This window comes from Mesoplodon bidens, assembly GCF_964165515.1.
Source record: "Mesoplodon bidens genome assembly, chromosome: 10".
In the NCBI taxonomy this organism is placed as follows: domain Eukaryota; kingdom Metazoa; phylum Chordata; class Mammalia; order Artiodactyla; family Ziphiidae; genus Mesoplodon; species Mesoplodon bidens.
Window position 1 is genome coordinate 39,914,090 of NC_138172.1, and position 16,656 is coordinate 39,930,745.

Genomic DNA, 16,656 nt, shown 5'->3' on the forward strand with positions numbered 1-16,656 from the left:
CGCGCACAGCAACAGACCCAATGCAACCAAAAATAAATAAATAATTAAAAAAAGTTACCAAGGAGGATGGCACCAAGACTACTCAGACAAGAACACTGAAATGGACGCCACACAAGTGCCAGGTAGGAATTATCGATGGCAGAGAGAGAAGGTAAGGCTTTAAGAGAGGAGCAAGGATTCAAGCTGGACTTGAGTGGCTGACAGGATTTTACCGGGCAGCAGTCATGTGCAGGACAGTTAGCAGGAACAGGGTGTTGGAGAGTAACTGGGGCAAAACTTTTCATCCTTGAATGCTCAGTGCCAAACTTGGCCTGTGAGTGTCCTATGAATGTTTGTGAAGGCAGTAAATAAAAGGGAGATGGTTGTCAGGGCCTAGAGGGTCTTGAATACCTGGCTTTAGTTTTTTGAGGTAATTGGTAGGTTCCCTCAGACAGCTGCCCAAATGATGAATGCTTGTCTTAATTGCTCCAAGACTCTGGTCCCGTAAAGAGACAGGATTATACTTCCATTTGTTAATGCTGATTAGGTTCCACCAGATAAAAGAGCAGTAGCTTAATCTCAGGGGTGGTGTGCTGGCACTGGCTCTCTGAAGGGTTATTCTCAGTAGCACAGGGATGGGTGCGAGCTGGCAAGGTCCAACAGGGAATCCCTAAAGTCCAAAGGAGATGCTGCTGGCTGTGCGACTTTCCGGGAGAGAAGCAAAGGGGGCTGTTTTTCTTTTTCTACTAATATCAAGTACATTATAATGATAATATAGGCTTCAATCTATCAAAACCTTTCCCAGTTTTGACTCAGCAAAATCTCAGACTAGTTCTAGAGCCCTTTTTGAAAACACATTCTCAGAGAAAGCTAAGTGTTATTAGCATTATTCCCATAGTTGTATCAAGGGCCTAGAGAGGAAATCTAGACTTGTGCCTCTAAATTGTTTCAATACATATGCGTTTAGCACACATTATGGTCTCTGTCCTCCAGGAATTTACTCTTCCTGGAGTCAAAAGTGGTAGATAACAAATGTCAGGATGGAAAAAGGAAACAGGGATAAGAGACACTGGGACTGCCACTAGTCAGGAAAGAGCTCACTAATGTGACATTTCAGTACTCTAAAGGGAGTTTCCAGTTGGTTATAACAGTGAGGCAGGAGCTTGATTGGAATGTAGGCCACTGTGGATCAGGACGATGAATGCTAGATACCAGAGGGTAGGGAGTGGCATCCAGATCCCTTAGTGCCTCACTGGTCATTGTAGGGACTTGTGTTTTTTTTGCACTAAGAAGCCACTGAAGAATTCTCAGCCAGGGAGAGACAAAATGTAACTTTATGGTTTAGAGATCACTCTGGGTCCTGAATAAGGATTAGACTGTATGGAAGCAAGGGTAGGGGCAGGAAGACAAATTTGGATGTGACTACAATAATTGAGGTGAGGGATTTTAGGGTCAGAATGAAGGTCCGGTGGTATAAGAGTAAATATGAAGGGTTCAGATTTAATTCTGCTGATGGGTTGAACGCAGAGTATAAGAGATGGGAACCTAGCAAGGACCTTTCTGAAGACCTAGTGGAAATGCAGACCTGGGGGCTTCAGAGTAAGCTTAGTTCTTACAGACTTTTAGGAATCTCTCCTTTCTCCAGTCTTTTTCCCCTTCATAACACATATCATATGTATTTGTCCTGCTCCCCTCCAACAATAGAGAAGAGAAGTTCCTTGGCAAGAGGAATTGTTCACTGGTGCATGCCCGGCTTGCACAAGCAAGACTCCTGACATGAACAGATGAACAGCCCCATTATAACAAATAGTAATGTGGATGTCGTAACAGAAAGATTTTCTTCCCAAAGTACAAATTCTTCCACTAATCTCATGTAATATATACTGTTGGGTATACAACCACCCAGAAAACAACAGCCATTTCAAATGAGTTGGTTTAATTCCAGGTGGTACAGAATTCAGGATAGAACAAGAACTTAAGGACACACTTTGGCAGGATTCTGGGCTGGGTTTACACGGATCTCATAGCTAAGGTAGAAATGGCTGAGAAGAACTAAAGACAAGATGAACCACTGTATGATTTTTCTTTTTTTTACAAAAGTTTATTCTTAAATGTACAATAGTTTCCAAGACAACATTTCATTCTAGCTATAGGTGGCAACAGATGTTATGGCAGGGAATCCAGATGTTTAAACAGGAATGGAACTAAGGATCATCATTGCCTCAGGCACAAGGAACAGCTTACTTTTTGCCAGATTTCTTAATTCCACCTGTGGCTGCAAAAGGAAAAAAAAAAAAAGTCTCATCCAGGGAAAAAGAGAGTTCTATGGTTGAAGACCCAGGGGCCTGGTAAGGATCCTAATAAGGTCCAGCTCTTTGTACTGGGCATTTTTTTTGGACACAAGCATGCACAGGGCTTTCTCAGTATTATCTATTCTGGGCAAAAGTAGAATGAGAATGAGGCAGGGCACGAGTAACGGCTGTGCACTGGTCTGGATCTCAAGTGTGTTGTGTATTTCAGACTGGCTCACTTAATCCTCATCCCCTATCAACCCATTTTACCGATAACAAAGTCTCAGTGTTAGGTGTTGTTCAAAGTTATAAACTGGTATGCAACAAAGCCAGGATTCCAAGCTGGGTAGCCTGACTTCCAAGTCCATACTCTTAAGTGTCATGTCACACCATATCACCTTCTATATTATGATCCTGGGATCTGATTTACTCACTACCTTTATTCTACCCAATTTGCAAATGACTGTATTTGGCGCATGGTAGGTAATTTAACAAACAATTATAGAATTAAGTATGCCTAATATAGAAATGAAAGTCCTAAAGGGCTGTGACAAAATAAACCTTAAAAAAAAAAGGTAGATGATGCTCAATAAGAAACAAGTAGCACAGGATTTCACTAAGGGTTGGCCTTCTCCCCATACATAATCACAGATTAAGGGAAGGTGCAAGATACCTCACATCATTCCAAAAAGGAATCTCAGCGCTGTGTGGGTACACAAAAATGACTCAAACCCACTAGAATAGAGGTCTTGGGAAACCCTGAATGACACTCCCATCATCCCAGCCTTCATTGTCCCTAGGGTGGCTCAGTGATCCAATAGGGTATAGATAACTGTTGAGAAAATAATCCTATTTTGATGAATGTAAACAGGATTTAAGAAGCACAAAGTACAATGACTGATGGGTTTTAAAAAAACTTTTGAGATGTAATCAATTCCTCTTACACAAGGCAAAAGGCAAAAAAGAGACAGAATGGTAGAGAATTAAGTTAAAAAACATATAGCACAATAGTATGCCAATAGACTTGGAGTTTATCCATTAGACTAGGCGCATCCAGCAGTGAAAAGACTCAGGATGCAAAAGTATTTTGCTAGAGTTTTAACGATTAGTAAATTAAGAAATGTTACAAGCAACAAAGCAGCAGTGAAACAAATAGTAATGTGGAATACGAATTTGGAGCAAGAAACTGTAGAGGATATCTGGAAACTCAACTGTACCAACTTGTGTCTGAGATATATAAATTTCTGTAGTTCCATTTCTGCCACTTCCCTAAGCAAGAGAAGCCCATACTGGGTCTGATTCCCGCCCCCTCTCCCGCTGCTGCGAAACCAAGCCTGGCTAGGGCCGTCCACTGCAGCGGACACCAGCAACAGAGACCTCGCAACTCACCAACGAGGCAGGACACGGACATGCTCGGGCCCGTATCCCAGACTGATGCTCAGGCGTTTGTCCGGCTTGAGCTCTAACCCGCCCTCACTTACCCAGGGGGCCTTTCCCCGCGGCCTTCGCTTTCAGCTCCTCGAGTTTCCTTTGCTCCTCCTTCTGTTTCTGCTTGAATGCTTTATCTTCCTACGGAGAGGGAGAGCGGGTTCACTCCCGGCGGATTTCTCAGACCCTCCGCGCCCGCCCACGCCTCTGCGCCAGCCCTCACCTCGTCCATCTCCTTGGCTTGCTTCTTGGGCTGCTTCAGGGGCTTCTTCTTGCCACCTGCGTGCGACACGAGCACGCTCAGCCTGGCCCCCGCCGGGTCCCGTCCCTCTCCGCCCCGCCGCACCCCACCCCACCCCATCGTCCCCGCACACTTACCTTCACGGCCCGACATGGCGCCTGCCGCCCCTTCCCCGGACCCTGCCACCGGATGCGGAGTTCCCCGTCCCACCCCCTGAGCCTATACCTCCATGCGGGCCCGCAGATTGGCTCCTGGTTCGGAAGTTGCGCTCCCGCTGCCGGAAGCGGTCCGGAGGCGGGCACTAAAGGGTCAGAGATCAACTGAGTGACTGGCGCACCTTTGGGGTTGCGGCTCCGGCGCAAAGCCCACCAGGTACTGGGGAGGTGGGGTGTCCTGCCCGGGGAGGATCCAGAAGCCGCGAGCGGTTTTTAACCGCAAGCGCTAAGCATGGGACCGTGCACGGGGAAAGGACTGCAAGTAGAGGGAAGGGCTTGTGCAAAGGCCTTGAAGCTCGGCGCATTCCTTACAGTGTGGCTGGTGGGAGTTGCGAGGGAGGCAGCAGAAACGGGCGGGGGCTAGACCACCTGGTTCTAGAGCTTTGGAGGCCACCGGAAGGAGTTGGGGTTTTATAATAGAGCCCGGGGTGCGATATTTTGCAAATTCATCCCCTACATTTTTGTTGAGTGTGTGCTATATGTGTGTACTTTAGGCACTGAGGATGCAGCAGTGAACAAAACAGTGCCTGCCCCGGCAGAGCTGCCGTTCTGGTGGGTGAGACTATAAGTAAATAAGTGAAATGCATACCACGGGTCATGTGATATGTGCCTGGGGAAAAATAAAGCAGAGAAAGTGGTTAAGGCGTCCTGGGGTGGGAGTGGACAGCTATGACATTTGAGCAGGACTTGAAAAAGAGAAGGGAGCAAGCAGTACAGATAGCAAATAGGTGGTGTGAAGCCCCTGAGGTGGGAATAGCCTAGCATGTTCCAGCAACATAAAGAAGCTGGGAATTATATGGGAATTATATGAAGTGAAAGATATGTTAGCTAACCTTGTTATGGTAAACATTTAGCAGTGTATACATTTGTCAAGTCATCACATTGTACACCTTAAACTTTTACAATGTTGTGTGTCAATTTTATCTCAAAAAAACCAGGGGAAAAGGTCCATGTGACTGGAGCAGAGTGAGGAAAAGGAGACTGGTGAGAGGAGAGAAGAATGAGAGCCAGGAGGTGGATGCCCTGTAGGTCATGGAAAGGATTTTGGCTTTTACCTTGAGAGAAATGGGGAACCGTTGCAGGCTTTGAGCAGAGAGAGACATGGTCTGACCGTGTTTTGAAAGCACCACTGCCTGCTCTGTTGACAGTAGGGGCTAGAGTAGAAGCAGGGAGACCTGTCAGAGGCTCTTAGGATAATCCAGACAAAAGATATCGGTCGTTGGGACCAGATGATAACAGTGGCAGGGGCAAGAGGAAGAGGGATTCTGGATTTAGTTTCAGAGGTGGAGGTGGCATTTGTTAATGGATTGGATGTGAGGAGGGAGAGAAAGCAGAGTCAGGGATGATATGAGAGTTTGGGCCTGATTGGTTTCCATCAACCAAGATGGAGAAGGCTGTGGGAAAGGCAAGTTTGGGAGAGGAAGATAAGATCCCCATCAGCCTTCCAAGCAGAGACATGGAGTGAGCAGTTCGATAAATGAGCCTGGAATTCAGAGGAGAGGTGTGGGCTGGAGAGGTCCGATTATAGTTTGTTTGGGTTTTATTTATTTTTGGCCACGCCACGTGGCTTGCAGGATCTTAGTTCCCTTACCAGGGATTGAACCCGGCCCTGGCAGTGAAAGCACCAAGTCTTAACCACTGGACTGCCAGAGAATTCTGTTTGTTTTTTAGTAATAGCTTTATTGAGATATGATTTACATACCACACAATTCATCTACTTAATGTATACCATTCAGTGGTTTTAGTATATTTACAGTGTTGTGCAGCTATCCCTACAATCAAGTTTAGAGCTTTTTTGTAGATGATTTTTCAAGCCATAGGACTGGATAAGAGAGGAGCCTGAGGACAGAGCCCTGGGGCACTGTGTGGAGAGGTTGTGGAAGGGAGTGGGGACTGGAAGCCAAGAGGAGAAGGTGGTTCAAGAAGGAGGGAGCTATCACGAGGCACAGGCTGCTGACAAGGCAAGCAGGATGAGGATGGAACTGATCATTGGGTTTAGCCACGTGGACATGACCTGGACAGGAGCAGTTCAAGTGGCCTGGTGGGTGTGAAAGCCAGAACAGAGGGGTGCTGAATGAGAATGGGAGAAGAGGAACTGGAGACAGCTAGTGCAGGCACTTTGTCAAGGAGTAAAGAGGAGCAGAGAAGTTGGGCAGTTGCTGGAGGGGGTGTCAAATCAATGAGTGCCTGAGGAGGGGAGAGGATATGGGACCAGTGTCTGAGGAGGGGAGAGGATATGGGACCTGGGGCACAGCTTGGCCTTTCCTAGAGCAGGAATTATTCATCCTGAGGAACAAGAGAAGGTGGGGATGAGACAGACACTGGCAGGTGGGAAGGTGTGGTAGGAGTTTATGGAAGTTCTCTTCCAATTTTAAAATATTTTCTTGGTGAAAAATGAAGCAAACCATCAGCTATACAAGTAAGGATGAGGTACTGGTGATGGAGGTTTGCGAAAAGGGCAGTTGGTAGGAGATAGTCATCTGGATGGAGTAGGAGAATGGATGTGGAGGGGCAGCGTCCTGAACTTGGCCCAGGGCTCATTTTGGCCTCTGTCCACCTGTCCAGCCTCTCCACCCACTCTCCTCTCTGCTGCACAGGTCACCCTTCAGATTTTAGACAACTTCAAGCACTGTTCCACTTTGTCTCTGTGCCAGGAGCATCTTCCCTTTGCTGGTTGATGGGCCTGTGAGACATCTAAGTGGGGAGGAGCCAGGAGACAGGCTGGATGGGAGGCTGAGAGGAGGGACTAGGGTGGGGGAACAACTTGGGATTCATTGGTGTGTCCCCTTACGAAGCCAAGTCCCTGCTGTCTCCAAGCTTATGTTCTAGGGAGGGGCGAGGCAATACATGAAGAAGGCAATATGTGTGTCTGATGGAGGAAAAGAAAGCAGGTAAGGTGGTCAAGGAGGGAGTGGTCAGGAAAGGCCTTATCAAGAGGTGATACATGAACAAAGACGTAATTGTGAGATGACTGGACTTGTGGAGGAAGAGCGGTCCAGGCAGAGGACATGGCAGGGCACAGACCCTGTGGCAGGATTGTGCTTAGCGTGGTGAGGATGCTGGAGTGGAGTACGTACGGGGATGGAGAGAAGGAAGGGGATGAGGGCTGAGAGGACCAGGGCTTGTTGGCCAATGGCAGGACTGGTGTGCATGCCAGGTGACAGGGGAGCTGTCAGGGGGTTTTGCACCGAGGGATGTAATCTGACTTAGGAGGTAACAGAGCCTCTGTTTGCCACGTGAAGAACGGCTGTGAGGGGCAGGGGAGGAAGCCATGACTGCATAGGAGGCTGTAGCTGTCTTCTGTGCCAGGGATGAGTGACCTTCCTGGGGTCCAAGATTGGGCTGCTGATAGAGGAGGAGCCAGGAAAGGAGGCTGAGAAGGTCGGAGGAATCTGAGGGGGGTGGTGATTTCAAAATGAGACGGTGTTGAAAGCTGCAGAGGTATTGGAGGAGAAATCTGAGTAGCACCTGCTGGATCTGACAAGGTGGAAGTTTTGCAGGGCTTCAGGAGAGCAACCTTGGTGGTCGAGTGGGATCAAGAGAGAAGAGGGCTGAAGAAGTAGTGATGGGCAAGGGGACACCTTTCTGCTGAGCGTTGCTGAGGAGGGCGGGTGCTCTGCTTTGATGAGAGGTACACCTGCAGGATTGCTGTGAGGCCACAGCTTGTGTGCAGTGGTCACTGGCATTGAGGCCTAGGAGGCTGGCCTGACTGCTGGGCCATGGGTGGCGTGTGCTCCCTTGGGCCTTAGGCAAGGGGCACAGGGGTTTGGGTGCAGCACCAGCTTGGAACCACTGTCACAGAGATGTCCCCTTCTGTGGCGCTCAGCTCAAGGCTTTTGCCAGGAGGCATGCCCCTACCCAAGCAACTTTGTTTTCAAGAGGGTCTGAGCTTCTCCAAGCATGGCACCATGGGGAGGAGGCTGGGATGCTCATCGCCTTACATCAGGGAGGTCCTTTCTTTGTAACTGGAGCTCTTCTAGTCTGTCTTCCTGTCCCCCGCTCCCTTTGCTTACCTCTCTCTCTCTGGCCTGGTCTTTTGGCTACCAGGTGTCACTCTGACAGCCAGAGTCAGTACTTGGGGGCAGGGTTGGTTTGGCCAGACCAGGGTGCTCTGGCCCAGGTTTGCCCCGGGAGCATGGGTCACCTGGCCCTCTCTTTGGGGTCCTCGGAATTCACTGCTGCTCCTGGGCTCAGGCAAGGCCTGACTGGATAATGGGAGACTCCCTGTGCTGTTCAGGTAACAGAGAAGTAGGATTGTTGGGGCCCAAACATCAAAGCAAGGTTGAAAAGGGAAAGAAGAAAGAAACTTAACCTGTTGGGCAGTTACTGAGGTTGGAAAGAAGGAAGAAAGCTTACGGAAAGTGAGAAATGTGAGACTGGGAGTTGGTCACCGGGAATGTCTGGGCTTGAAGGGCAGAAGGAAAGTTGGTGTGAACCTAAAAAAGCTGTCCTCTATGAAGAAATCTGGGTTGTTTTGTTTTGCTTTGTTTTCCCCTGGAATTGTCTTTTCAGAGGAGAGCTGAGGAGAGAGTTTTCTGCCTTGGGATATGAACGACCTGTGTCCCAGAACAGAAGCGAAACTGCTTCCCCAGGGTTGAGGCAGCCCTCAGGGAGTCTGGGAAGGTGGTTTTGATAGTCATTTATAGAAATCTTTCCCCCAAATCCCCTCAGTCAGTTCCACAGTTTCCCTAGGAGTCTTTGTGAATCTTTGTGGGGCTCTGTTAGAATGGACACAATGCAGGTTTAAGAATTTTCTTTGAGATTATCAGAAAACGGGACACCAGGATTCTCATGCAGATCACAACAGAGACCTGGGGTTGTGGGAGCGTGGGTGGAATGGGAGGATCTGGTTCATGTGGCGTCATGGAGAGAGATGGAAAGCCTGAGCTCCTAAATATGCTCTTCCCTGACATGCTCCATTGTCCGGGGGCACCTGCTGAAGCCTGACCCTGGTGGCTGCCACCTCTGGGCCCAACAGAGTGGTGTGCAGTTTGGACTTTCTAATGGAAACTGTTCAGTTCAGAACTGTCCCTAGGACCTGAGATCTGACTTAAGCCCAGCCTTTCTCGGCTGTGAGCTGATCTCTCTGGCATCCCCCCACAGATCTCCCGATGACAGGGTGCAGCCCTGCGTTGGCCATGCGGCACGTCGTGGGTGTGTCTCCCGTACTGGTGCGGAGAGGCCTCCCTGGAAGGGACCTCTTTATGACCAGGACTCTCTGCAGCCCAGGCCCCAGCCAGCCCAGAGAGAAAAGACCTGAGGAGGTGGCCCTCGGGCTGTACCACCGCCTCACAGCGCTGGGAGGAGCCCTGGGGCACAGCATTCAGCAACGAGCATCCTCCATGGCCAAGACTTGGTGGGACAGATATGAAGAGTTTGTTGGACTCAGTGAGGTTCGAGAGGCCCAGGGAAACGTGACTGAGGTGAGGAGGGGAGCTGGGGTGGTTGGCCCTGCCCTCTGACCTGGGCAATGTGGCCTGGAGGCTCCTGACAAGTAAATTACCAGCCACAGGTGCTGGGAGGCCATGTCCAGATTTGCCTTTTCTTGAACACATACCACTAGGAGAGGGATCTGACTCGTTTCTCACATGACAGCCTGGCTTTGGTACTACCGGGGTGAAGGGCCCTCCTCTCCCCCATGAAAACAAGTTGTTGTGTATGCTATGTACCAGTGAGTCCCGGGCCATTAACATCCTTTCTGTGAGGACAGCAAACACTTCCTTCATTGACTGCTTGGGGGTTGGTGGTGAGAGTTACCTGGAGGGTTGCTGCATTACAGTGTCCTTAAAGCCCCACGTGTGATTAAAGCATCCCTCGTGAAAGTAGAGGCACTGGGAAACATCAGACTGTGTGGTAGGAAGAGCCGCCTCTGGTTGTCTAGTCCTTTGTGGCAGTGGAAACGTGTTCCACCATCTCTGTTCCCTCTCCCACCTAGGCGCAGACCAGTGTAGTGGGTGGGAAGAACCTGGGGTTTAGCCGGAGGTTTTGAGGCACAGTGCTGTCTCTCCCCTTGGAGGCCATCACTTTGGCTGAGGCGGGGTTTCTCCGTCTCTTGAATGGAGGCCAGGGCAATGCCTGTCATGGCGTTTGGCGTCGTTGGGAGGTTGTAGCTAAGGTAACACACATGAAGCCGATTAAGAACATAAGGTCCTTGCTCTGTTTTGTCAGATTAGAGTCAGCTGGGTTTGGTGGACACAGATTGTATGCATCTTTAGCTATTTTCAGGTTTCTCAGGGGCATGTTATTTCCACTTAAATGGACAAATCCGGTGATTCTGATGGGCAGGGCCCGGGGCTACACTTTGAGGACCACTGGGTGAGCCAGGATTATGTGTCTGAGGGACTCTCTTTCCACCCTTTGTACTGACACCCCACTGACCTCTTCTCAGCCCAGTCTGGTTGGGAATGGAGCCGAGGCTGTGTGGGCATGGAGAGAGGGGGCAAATGGCCTCTGTTGTTCTCTCTGCAGGCAGAGAAAGTGTTCATGGTGGCTCGAGGGCTTGTCCGGGAGGCTCGGGAGGACTTGGAAGGTCAGCAGGCCAAGCTGAAGGAGGTGAGGGACCGCTTGGACCGCATCTCCAGAGACGATAACCAGTACCTGGAACTGGCTACTCTGGAGCACAGGATGTTGCAGGTAGGCACCTTCCTCATCTGGAGAGGGACCCTAGCCTGGCAGGTCATGGAGGGGCGAGGTGGGAGCCCTGACTAGTTAGAGGGTCAGACACCTGGTGAGGAGGTAAACCAGAAGCCTCTGTGGAGGGACTGGGCCCCAGGCTTCCAGAGCTTCTCCACACACTTCCTCCTGGAATACTGGGATCAGTGGTCCAGGACTGTATAATCTGGACCCCAGATTACTGAGGAGGGAGCACCATGCAGGGGTCTGGCCCAGAGAGCGCCGGACACTTCCCTTCTGTTAGACACATTCTGTAGACACCACTGCATGTCCGGCCAGACCCAAGACCGCTTGGGGAGGATTGTGCCACTCACCTTGACCACCCCCAGTTCCTTTTCTCCTCCCTCCTAACCAGGCTTATGCTACCATTACTCACCCTTTACTCATTCAGCGTGTTTATGGAACATGTAATGTGTGCCAGGCGTGAAGCTGAGCCCCAGGGACATGGTAGTGGGACATCTGCTGGCGGCTGCTGGGCCACGTTGCTGCTACATGACAGCTTTGCTTCTGCAGGAGGAGAAGAGGCTTCGTATGACCTATCTGCGTGCCGAAGACTCCGAGCGAGAGAAATTCTCCCTCTTCTCTGCAGCTGTGCGGGAAAGTCATGAGAAGGAGCGCACTCGGGCTGAGAGGACCAAGAACTGGTCCCTCATTGGGTCAGTCCTGGGGGCCTTGATTGGTGTGGCTGGCTCCACCTACGTGAACCGTGTGCGGCTACAGGAGCTGAAGGTCTTGCTTCTGGAGGCTCAGAAGGGGCCTGTGAGCCTCCAGGAAGCTATCCGAGAACAGGCGTCCAGCTACTCCCTCCAGCAGAGGGACCTCCATGACCTCATGGCAGACCTGAGGGGCCTGGTGCAAGCTGGGCCTGGGCAGAGCTCTTTGTCCCAGGCAGGTACTTCCCCCACCCGAGACAGAGACACAGATGTCCTTTCAGCTGCCTTGAGAGAGCAGCTCAGCCATTCCAGGCAGGTCCATTCATGTCTAGAGGGTTTACGAGAGCAGCTTGATAGCCTGGAAGAGACTTTGAGCCAAGTGGCTGGGGTGCTTCAGCTTGCAAAGGCTGCAGCGCACCCAGGCCTGGTGGAGCCGGCAGATGGGGCCCTGTCTGGGTCCTTGCTGGAACAGGGGAGCATGATCTTGGGGCTGTTGGACATGGAGCAGAGGCTAGAAGCCCAGGTCAACAGGAACACCATCTATGGCACATTGGTCACCTGCATGACATTTGTGGCCATCCTGCCTGTGCTGTATATGCTGTTCAGGGCCAGCTAGCCCCTGGACCCACCTCCAGAGGGAGGAGGTATGGATGTGGATTTAGTTAGAGAATGAAGCAATGAAGTGAGCCTTCAGGGGTGCACTCAACCTCAGCCTGAGTCTGTGGCTCACCAGCAGACATACTTTGCTTTTTAGGCAACACTCATTTACATTAACTATCGAAAATTTGTGCTAATGTCCAATTAAACTGTCTTTAAGTTTGTCTTAAAGTAATTTTTTTTTTTTTTCCGGTACGCAGACCTCTCACTCTTGTGGCCTCTCCCGTTGCGGAGCACAGGCTCCGGACACGCAGGCTCAGTGGCCATGGCTCACGGGCCCAGCCTCTCCGTGGCATGTGGGATCTTCCCGGACCGGGGCACGAACCCGTGTGCCCTGCATCGGCAGGGGGATTCTCAACCACTGTGCCACCAGGGAAGCCCTATTTAAAGTAATTTGTTAGACTGAGTTTTGTCCATTGAAAATTGAGATTTGGGACTCGAGGGTTGGCCTGGAAGTAGGGTAATCGCCCCCTTTTAGTTCCTCTCTCATCTCTTGGTCTTGCCCACAGTTCAGGATCATTTTGGATGTACTTACCGCTTGAGGCCTGGATTTTCATTTTGGATTTCCTGGCCTGTCCTCCACTTGCCCAGCTCTCCTGTGTCACGTGGCCCATGATTTCCAGTGAGTAAAACCTAGCCTGCTTCCCACCCATTGGTGACCATGGTTACTGCCCCTCTTCTGGATCACTTTCTCTGCCATGTTGGGGAGAACTTCCTGTTTCTAACACTGGAGGAATGATCAGAGGAGAGCAGGGAAGAGAGATTGGGGGAATGGTTGGTAAATATTGCTGGGGACATAATTACAGGGATTGGCGGCCAGTCTGGTTTCCTGGTGCAGAGAATGCTTTGGGCAGCACCACTCGGGCTGGTGTCATCCCACACACAGCCTAGGGATGACCTCTACAGCCTTGGGCAGAGCTCAGCCCACCAGCAGTGTGAATGGTGAGGCAGTGATGGGGAGGGACCTCCCAGAGGTGGGAGGTGCAGTTGGGGGGGCATGGAGGCAGACGGCCATGAGAACCCTTTACCTCTTCCTTTTCAGTGGAGAACAGCAACCTTTGACCTCCTGGGATAAATGGCCATGGGTGGCCTTGTGTGTCCTTGACTAAACAGGAGCAGTGGGGAGGCACTCGGCTTGCACTGTGGGTCTGGGGAACCCACCCTCCTTTCAGGGTGCACTGAGGTTGTGTGCACGGTCTGCAGGTAGGGGCTTCCGTGGGCTGGGCAGAGCTGACTCACAGCAGAGGCCTGTGGAGCCAGAAGTGCTTCCATGAGATGCCCTCCCTCTTGGGAGCCTGTGCTCAGGCCTGGGCAGTAGGCATGGCCCAGGTGGCCCCATGGGTGATGTGAACCTCTGAGCCCCTGGTCCCTTGATCATTTGGTCACTCTGTCCACGGCATTGTTTTCTTTTTGTAATGGATTCCCCAGGAGGGCGTGGGATGAAATGACCTCTGCACTTGGGATGTTCACCCTCCTGATGGGTAGGAGGTGACTTGTCTGTGTGTAGGTGAGGGGTGTTGTGGGGTTTGGAAGTCCTAGGTCCCCCTCTGGGGTGGCGTAGGTCCTAAAGGGTGTGCACTTGAGTGAATGGGTCTGGGGAGAGAGGATTCCAGGCACATGGAGGGGGCCCCCCCACAAGCTGCACAGCCAGGAGAGGCAAGGTGGGTGAGGGCCTTGAGGCACACCAGCTTGGCTGAGGTGGTGATGGGTGTTGGGGAGTTGTGGAGCATAAAGTTAGAGAATGAAGTGGAGGACCCAGAGGGCCACTCTGATGTCCAGAGGCCAGGAATGAGGGAACCAGGGAAGGGGTGCCATCCTGGTGCGGACAAGGTGCTGAGTCCTGGACCCAGGTGTTGGAAGAGAGGGTGGAGGGAGGGGAGCGAGCCAAGGAGTTGGGGAGGGAGAATTTGGAAGGCAGAGTCGGGTATATGAGAATGATGAGACTCTTGATGGGTGGCAGGTGGGAAGAGGGTGCCTGTGATTTAGCTCTTCTGACAGCAGCCAGTGTGGATGACCAGAACCTTCTGATTGAGGCTTCCCCAAGCCTGTGGAGGCTCTGGGGCTTCCAGAGTGATCTCTGTGTGACAAATTTTGCCTCCCAAGAGGCTGTCCCAATGGCCATGAGCCAAAGCTCTCCAGAAGTCCTAATAGGATGGGCTAGGTCCTGGCTCCTGAGTTTTTGCAGTGGGCAGGGCAAGGTGTGAAGGGCCCAGCAGAGGGCACACCTGGGCCTCAGGAGAGAACCCAAGTGTTCCTTGGAAGGCCCAAGCATTTTCAGGTGAGGGAGTCCAGACTTGCCCAAGGCTTTTCAGCTTGGGGCGGGCCCAGGTACAGGTCTGGAAGGAAATGTGCCCTTGCTTGTGCACTTTTGCAGCGGTGTGCCCTCCTTTAACAGCCGGGCTAGGTGTGGTATCACCTCCACTTGGCGGTCAGCAAATAGGCGTGTGTGTTTGGGGGGCAGGGGTCAGGTTACTTGGCTTAGTGATGGCGCAAGCCCAGGCCCAACCCCACAGCCTGCGCTCTTCCCGCACAGCCAGAGGTGGGGGCCGGAAGGAGAGGCCGGCTGTTTGGGAGTCCTGGTGCGGGGGGGAGAAACAAGGCGCCTAGGAGTTCCAAGTTGGAGGAGGACGACCACAGGAGCCAGGTATTGAACAGGTAAGAGGGAGCTCGCGGCGCCGCACAGCGTGGGTGGTGGTTAGCAAACAGGCGGGGCAGGTGAGGGGCGTGGGTCCCACCCGGCGCTGGCAGGCTGGTAGACAGGCAGAGGCCGGGGCGCAGTACCACCACACCTGGGGTGCAGCGCGCGACCCCCGGTCCGGCACCTCCCATCCCGGAGGGCTCCCAATTCCGGTTCCAGCGCGGCGCGCAGGTGAGGCCCGGCGGGACTGGGCGGGGTGGGGCAGCCAGTCCTTGGGGCTCCCGCTCCTCACCCTCCTCCCGCCGTCGTCCGCGTTGCCCTGGCTACCGCCGTGGTGCAGCCCGCCCCCGCCGCCCACCCTCCCCGACCCCGCGAAGGAGGGGTGTAGTCCCCCGCCCTCGGCAAGTGCAGAGCCGGGCGGGCTGGAATGCGGGGTCCCGGGCGGCTCGGGGCCGCGCGCCTGGCTCTCCCGGCTGCTTCCGGCCTGGCCTGGGCGGCGGGTGGGGGGAGGGCGGCCCGGCGGGCGAAGGGGGGTAAGGAGCGGAGCCGGGCCCGGCCGACGCGGCTTTGTCTCCTTTGTTCCCAGCGGTGGCAGCGCCGCGGCGGGAGGGGCGGGCAGCGGCCGCAGTTTTCCGCCCCTCGGTCTCCGGGTAACAGCTGCGGCTCCGCCAGACCCACCTCCGGCGTGGGGGGGGCGGTTTGGGGAGGCCGACGCCGCCGCCGCGCGCGCAGATCTCGAGCCCGGAACGGCCGGCGCCCGCCTCGGCGTGCTAGTCCTGCGGGGCCCGGCCGGGTGGTGAGTGCGGGGCCCGGGGCCGGGGCGGTGGGACCGGGGCGAGGCGGCGCATCCTCGGGATGGAAGGGCCTGGAGCTTCGATGCCGCCGGGCCCGGGCAGCCCGTGTGAGTGGTGGTCGGCTTCGGTCCTGAGAGCTGGGACCATACTTCTCCGCGCGAAGGGAAACTCTGGCGGCTCCGCCTGTAACGCGATTGGGAGACAGAGGAGGTGGAGCTGCTCCTCCGCGCCCCCTCCTCGCCAACGCCGCCGCCGCCGCCGCCTCAGCCCGGGACCGGCCGGCCTCTTCCCCGCCCTCCCAGGACCACTGGTGGGGTCCTTGCCCTGGTCGGGGAGGAGGGAGGAGGGTCGGGGAAGAGTTGACGGGGAGGTCGAGGCTTCCCCTTCGTAGTAACAGCCCTTCCAGGCTGCGCTCGGCGCGACTGACAAAAGGCAGCCTGTGATCCCCCTGCCACGCACCCCCAGAGGGGAAGCCCCAGCCCCCCACCCGCCGTATACGGACGGTGGGTGATTGATGAGCACTCCTTGAGTCCTCACCGGTAAATGGTGGACCCTCACTCCCACCCCACCTCAACACAAACAACAGGGTAAGCACTGTGCACTCCTGCGCTGTCAATTAGTAACTTCTCTTGGGTGGACCCTGGGAGCAGAGCGAGGGCAGAAAGGAAAGGCCGGTTTCCCACTAATCCCCGCGACTCGGTAAATGAGGGCTGGGGTATGAACCCTCTGCCAGTTTGAAGGGCAGAGTTTATAAGCCCTCTTGGTTGGTGAGGACAGCCTCAGGAGGGCGGGGAGAGGTGCTTGCTCTTTGCAGACAGAAGTTAGGCAGCCTTGGGCCCTGCTGAAGCGGTCCAGAGAAAGGTGGGCCCAGAAGAGCTAGGCTTTGGCTGTGACCCTGGCTGGGGTTTGAGATCTGGGGAGTGGGCAAGAGATCCTAGCTGTGTAAGTTAGGGACCTGAGGCCCAGCTCCAAACCAGCCTTTTCAGTCTGCTCTGGCCTGGTCATTAATAAAAGTGGGGCTGACCCTGTGTCGTCCTTCAAGAAGCCAAGTGGCTTGGAGAGGGTTGTGGGCTCCATATCTCCACTGT

General features: G+C 53.4%; 3 protein-coding genes across 13 annotated transcripts in view; 2 read left to right on the plus strand and 1 right to left on the minus strand.

The window, feature by feature from the left end:
• Window positions 1-2,058: 2,058 nt before the first annotated feature.
• Window positions 2,059-4,188, minus strand: TMA7 (translation machinery associated 7 homolog). The gene is made up of 4 exons (XM_081245270.1): window positions 4,077-4,188; window positions 3,922-3,977; window positions 3,752-3,839; window positions 2,059-2,254 (listed from the first exon to the last, which is right to left on the minus strand). The coding sequence occupies exons 1-4, from the start codon at window positions 4,090-4,092 to the stop codon at window positions 2,220-2,222; spliced, it is 195 nt and encodes a 64-aa protein (XP_081101396.1). The 5' UTR covers window positions 4,093-4,188; the 3' UTR covers window positions 2,059-2,219.
• A 23-nt stretch (window positions 4,189-4,211) lies between these two features.
• Window positions 4,212-12,307, plus strand: CCDC51 (coiled-coil domain containing 51). Of its 3 annotated transcripts, none has more exons than XM_081245261.1 (5): window positions 4,212-4,311; window positions 4,649-4,706; window positions 9,258-9,577; window positions 10,623-10,787; window positions 11,340-12,307. In XM_081245261.1, the coding sequence occupies exons 3-5, from the start codon at window positions 9,266-9,268 to the stop codon at window positions 12,093-12,095; spliced, it is 1,233 nt and encodes a 410-aa protein (XP_081101387.1). In that variant the 5' UTR covers window positions 4,212-4,311; window positions 4,649-4,706; window positions 9,258-9,265; the 3' UTR covers window positions 12,096-12,307. The 3 variants fall into 3 exon arrangements, with proteins under 3 accessions (XP_081101387.1, XP_081101388.1, XP_081101389.1); XM_081245263.1 differs by having other exon boundaries at window positions 4,288-4,311; window positions 9,379-9,577; XM_081245262.1 differs by lacking the exon at window positions 4,649-4,706 and having other exon boundaries at window positions 4,232-4,311.
• Window positions 12,308-12,316: 9 nt separating this feature from the next.
• Window positions 12,317-16,656, plus strand: part of PLXNB1 (plexin B1) — a 29,290-nt gene continuing 24,950 nt past the window's right edge. For 5 of the 9 annotated variants that reach the window (XR_014016780.1, XM_081245251.1, XM_081245252.1 and 2 more), the window contains exons 1-2: window positions 12,317-12,525; window positions 12,646-12,758. Coding sequence is in view for 4 of the 9 variants with exons in the window: in XM_081245251.1 (XP_081101377.1) it covers window positions 12,431-12,525; window positions 12,646-12,758 (208 nt within the window). In the remaining 5 variants the exon portion in view is untranslated. Of the gene's footprint in view, window positions 12,526-12,645; window positions 12,759-12,982; window positions 13,079-13,178; window positions 13,340-14,669; window positions 14,792-15,360; window positions 15,571-15,593; window positions 16,156-16,656 lie in introns of those variants that run through there. The other 4 variants (XM_081245254.1, XM_081245255.1, XM_081245257.1 and 1 more) reach the window with 3 other exon arrangements.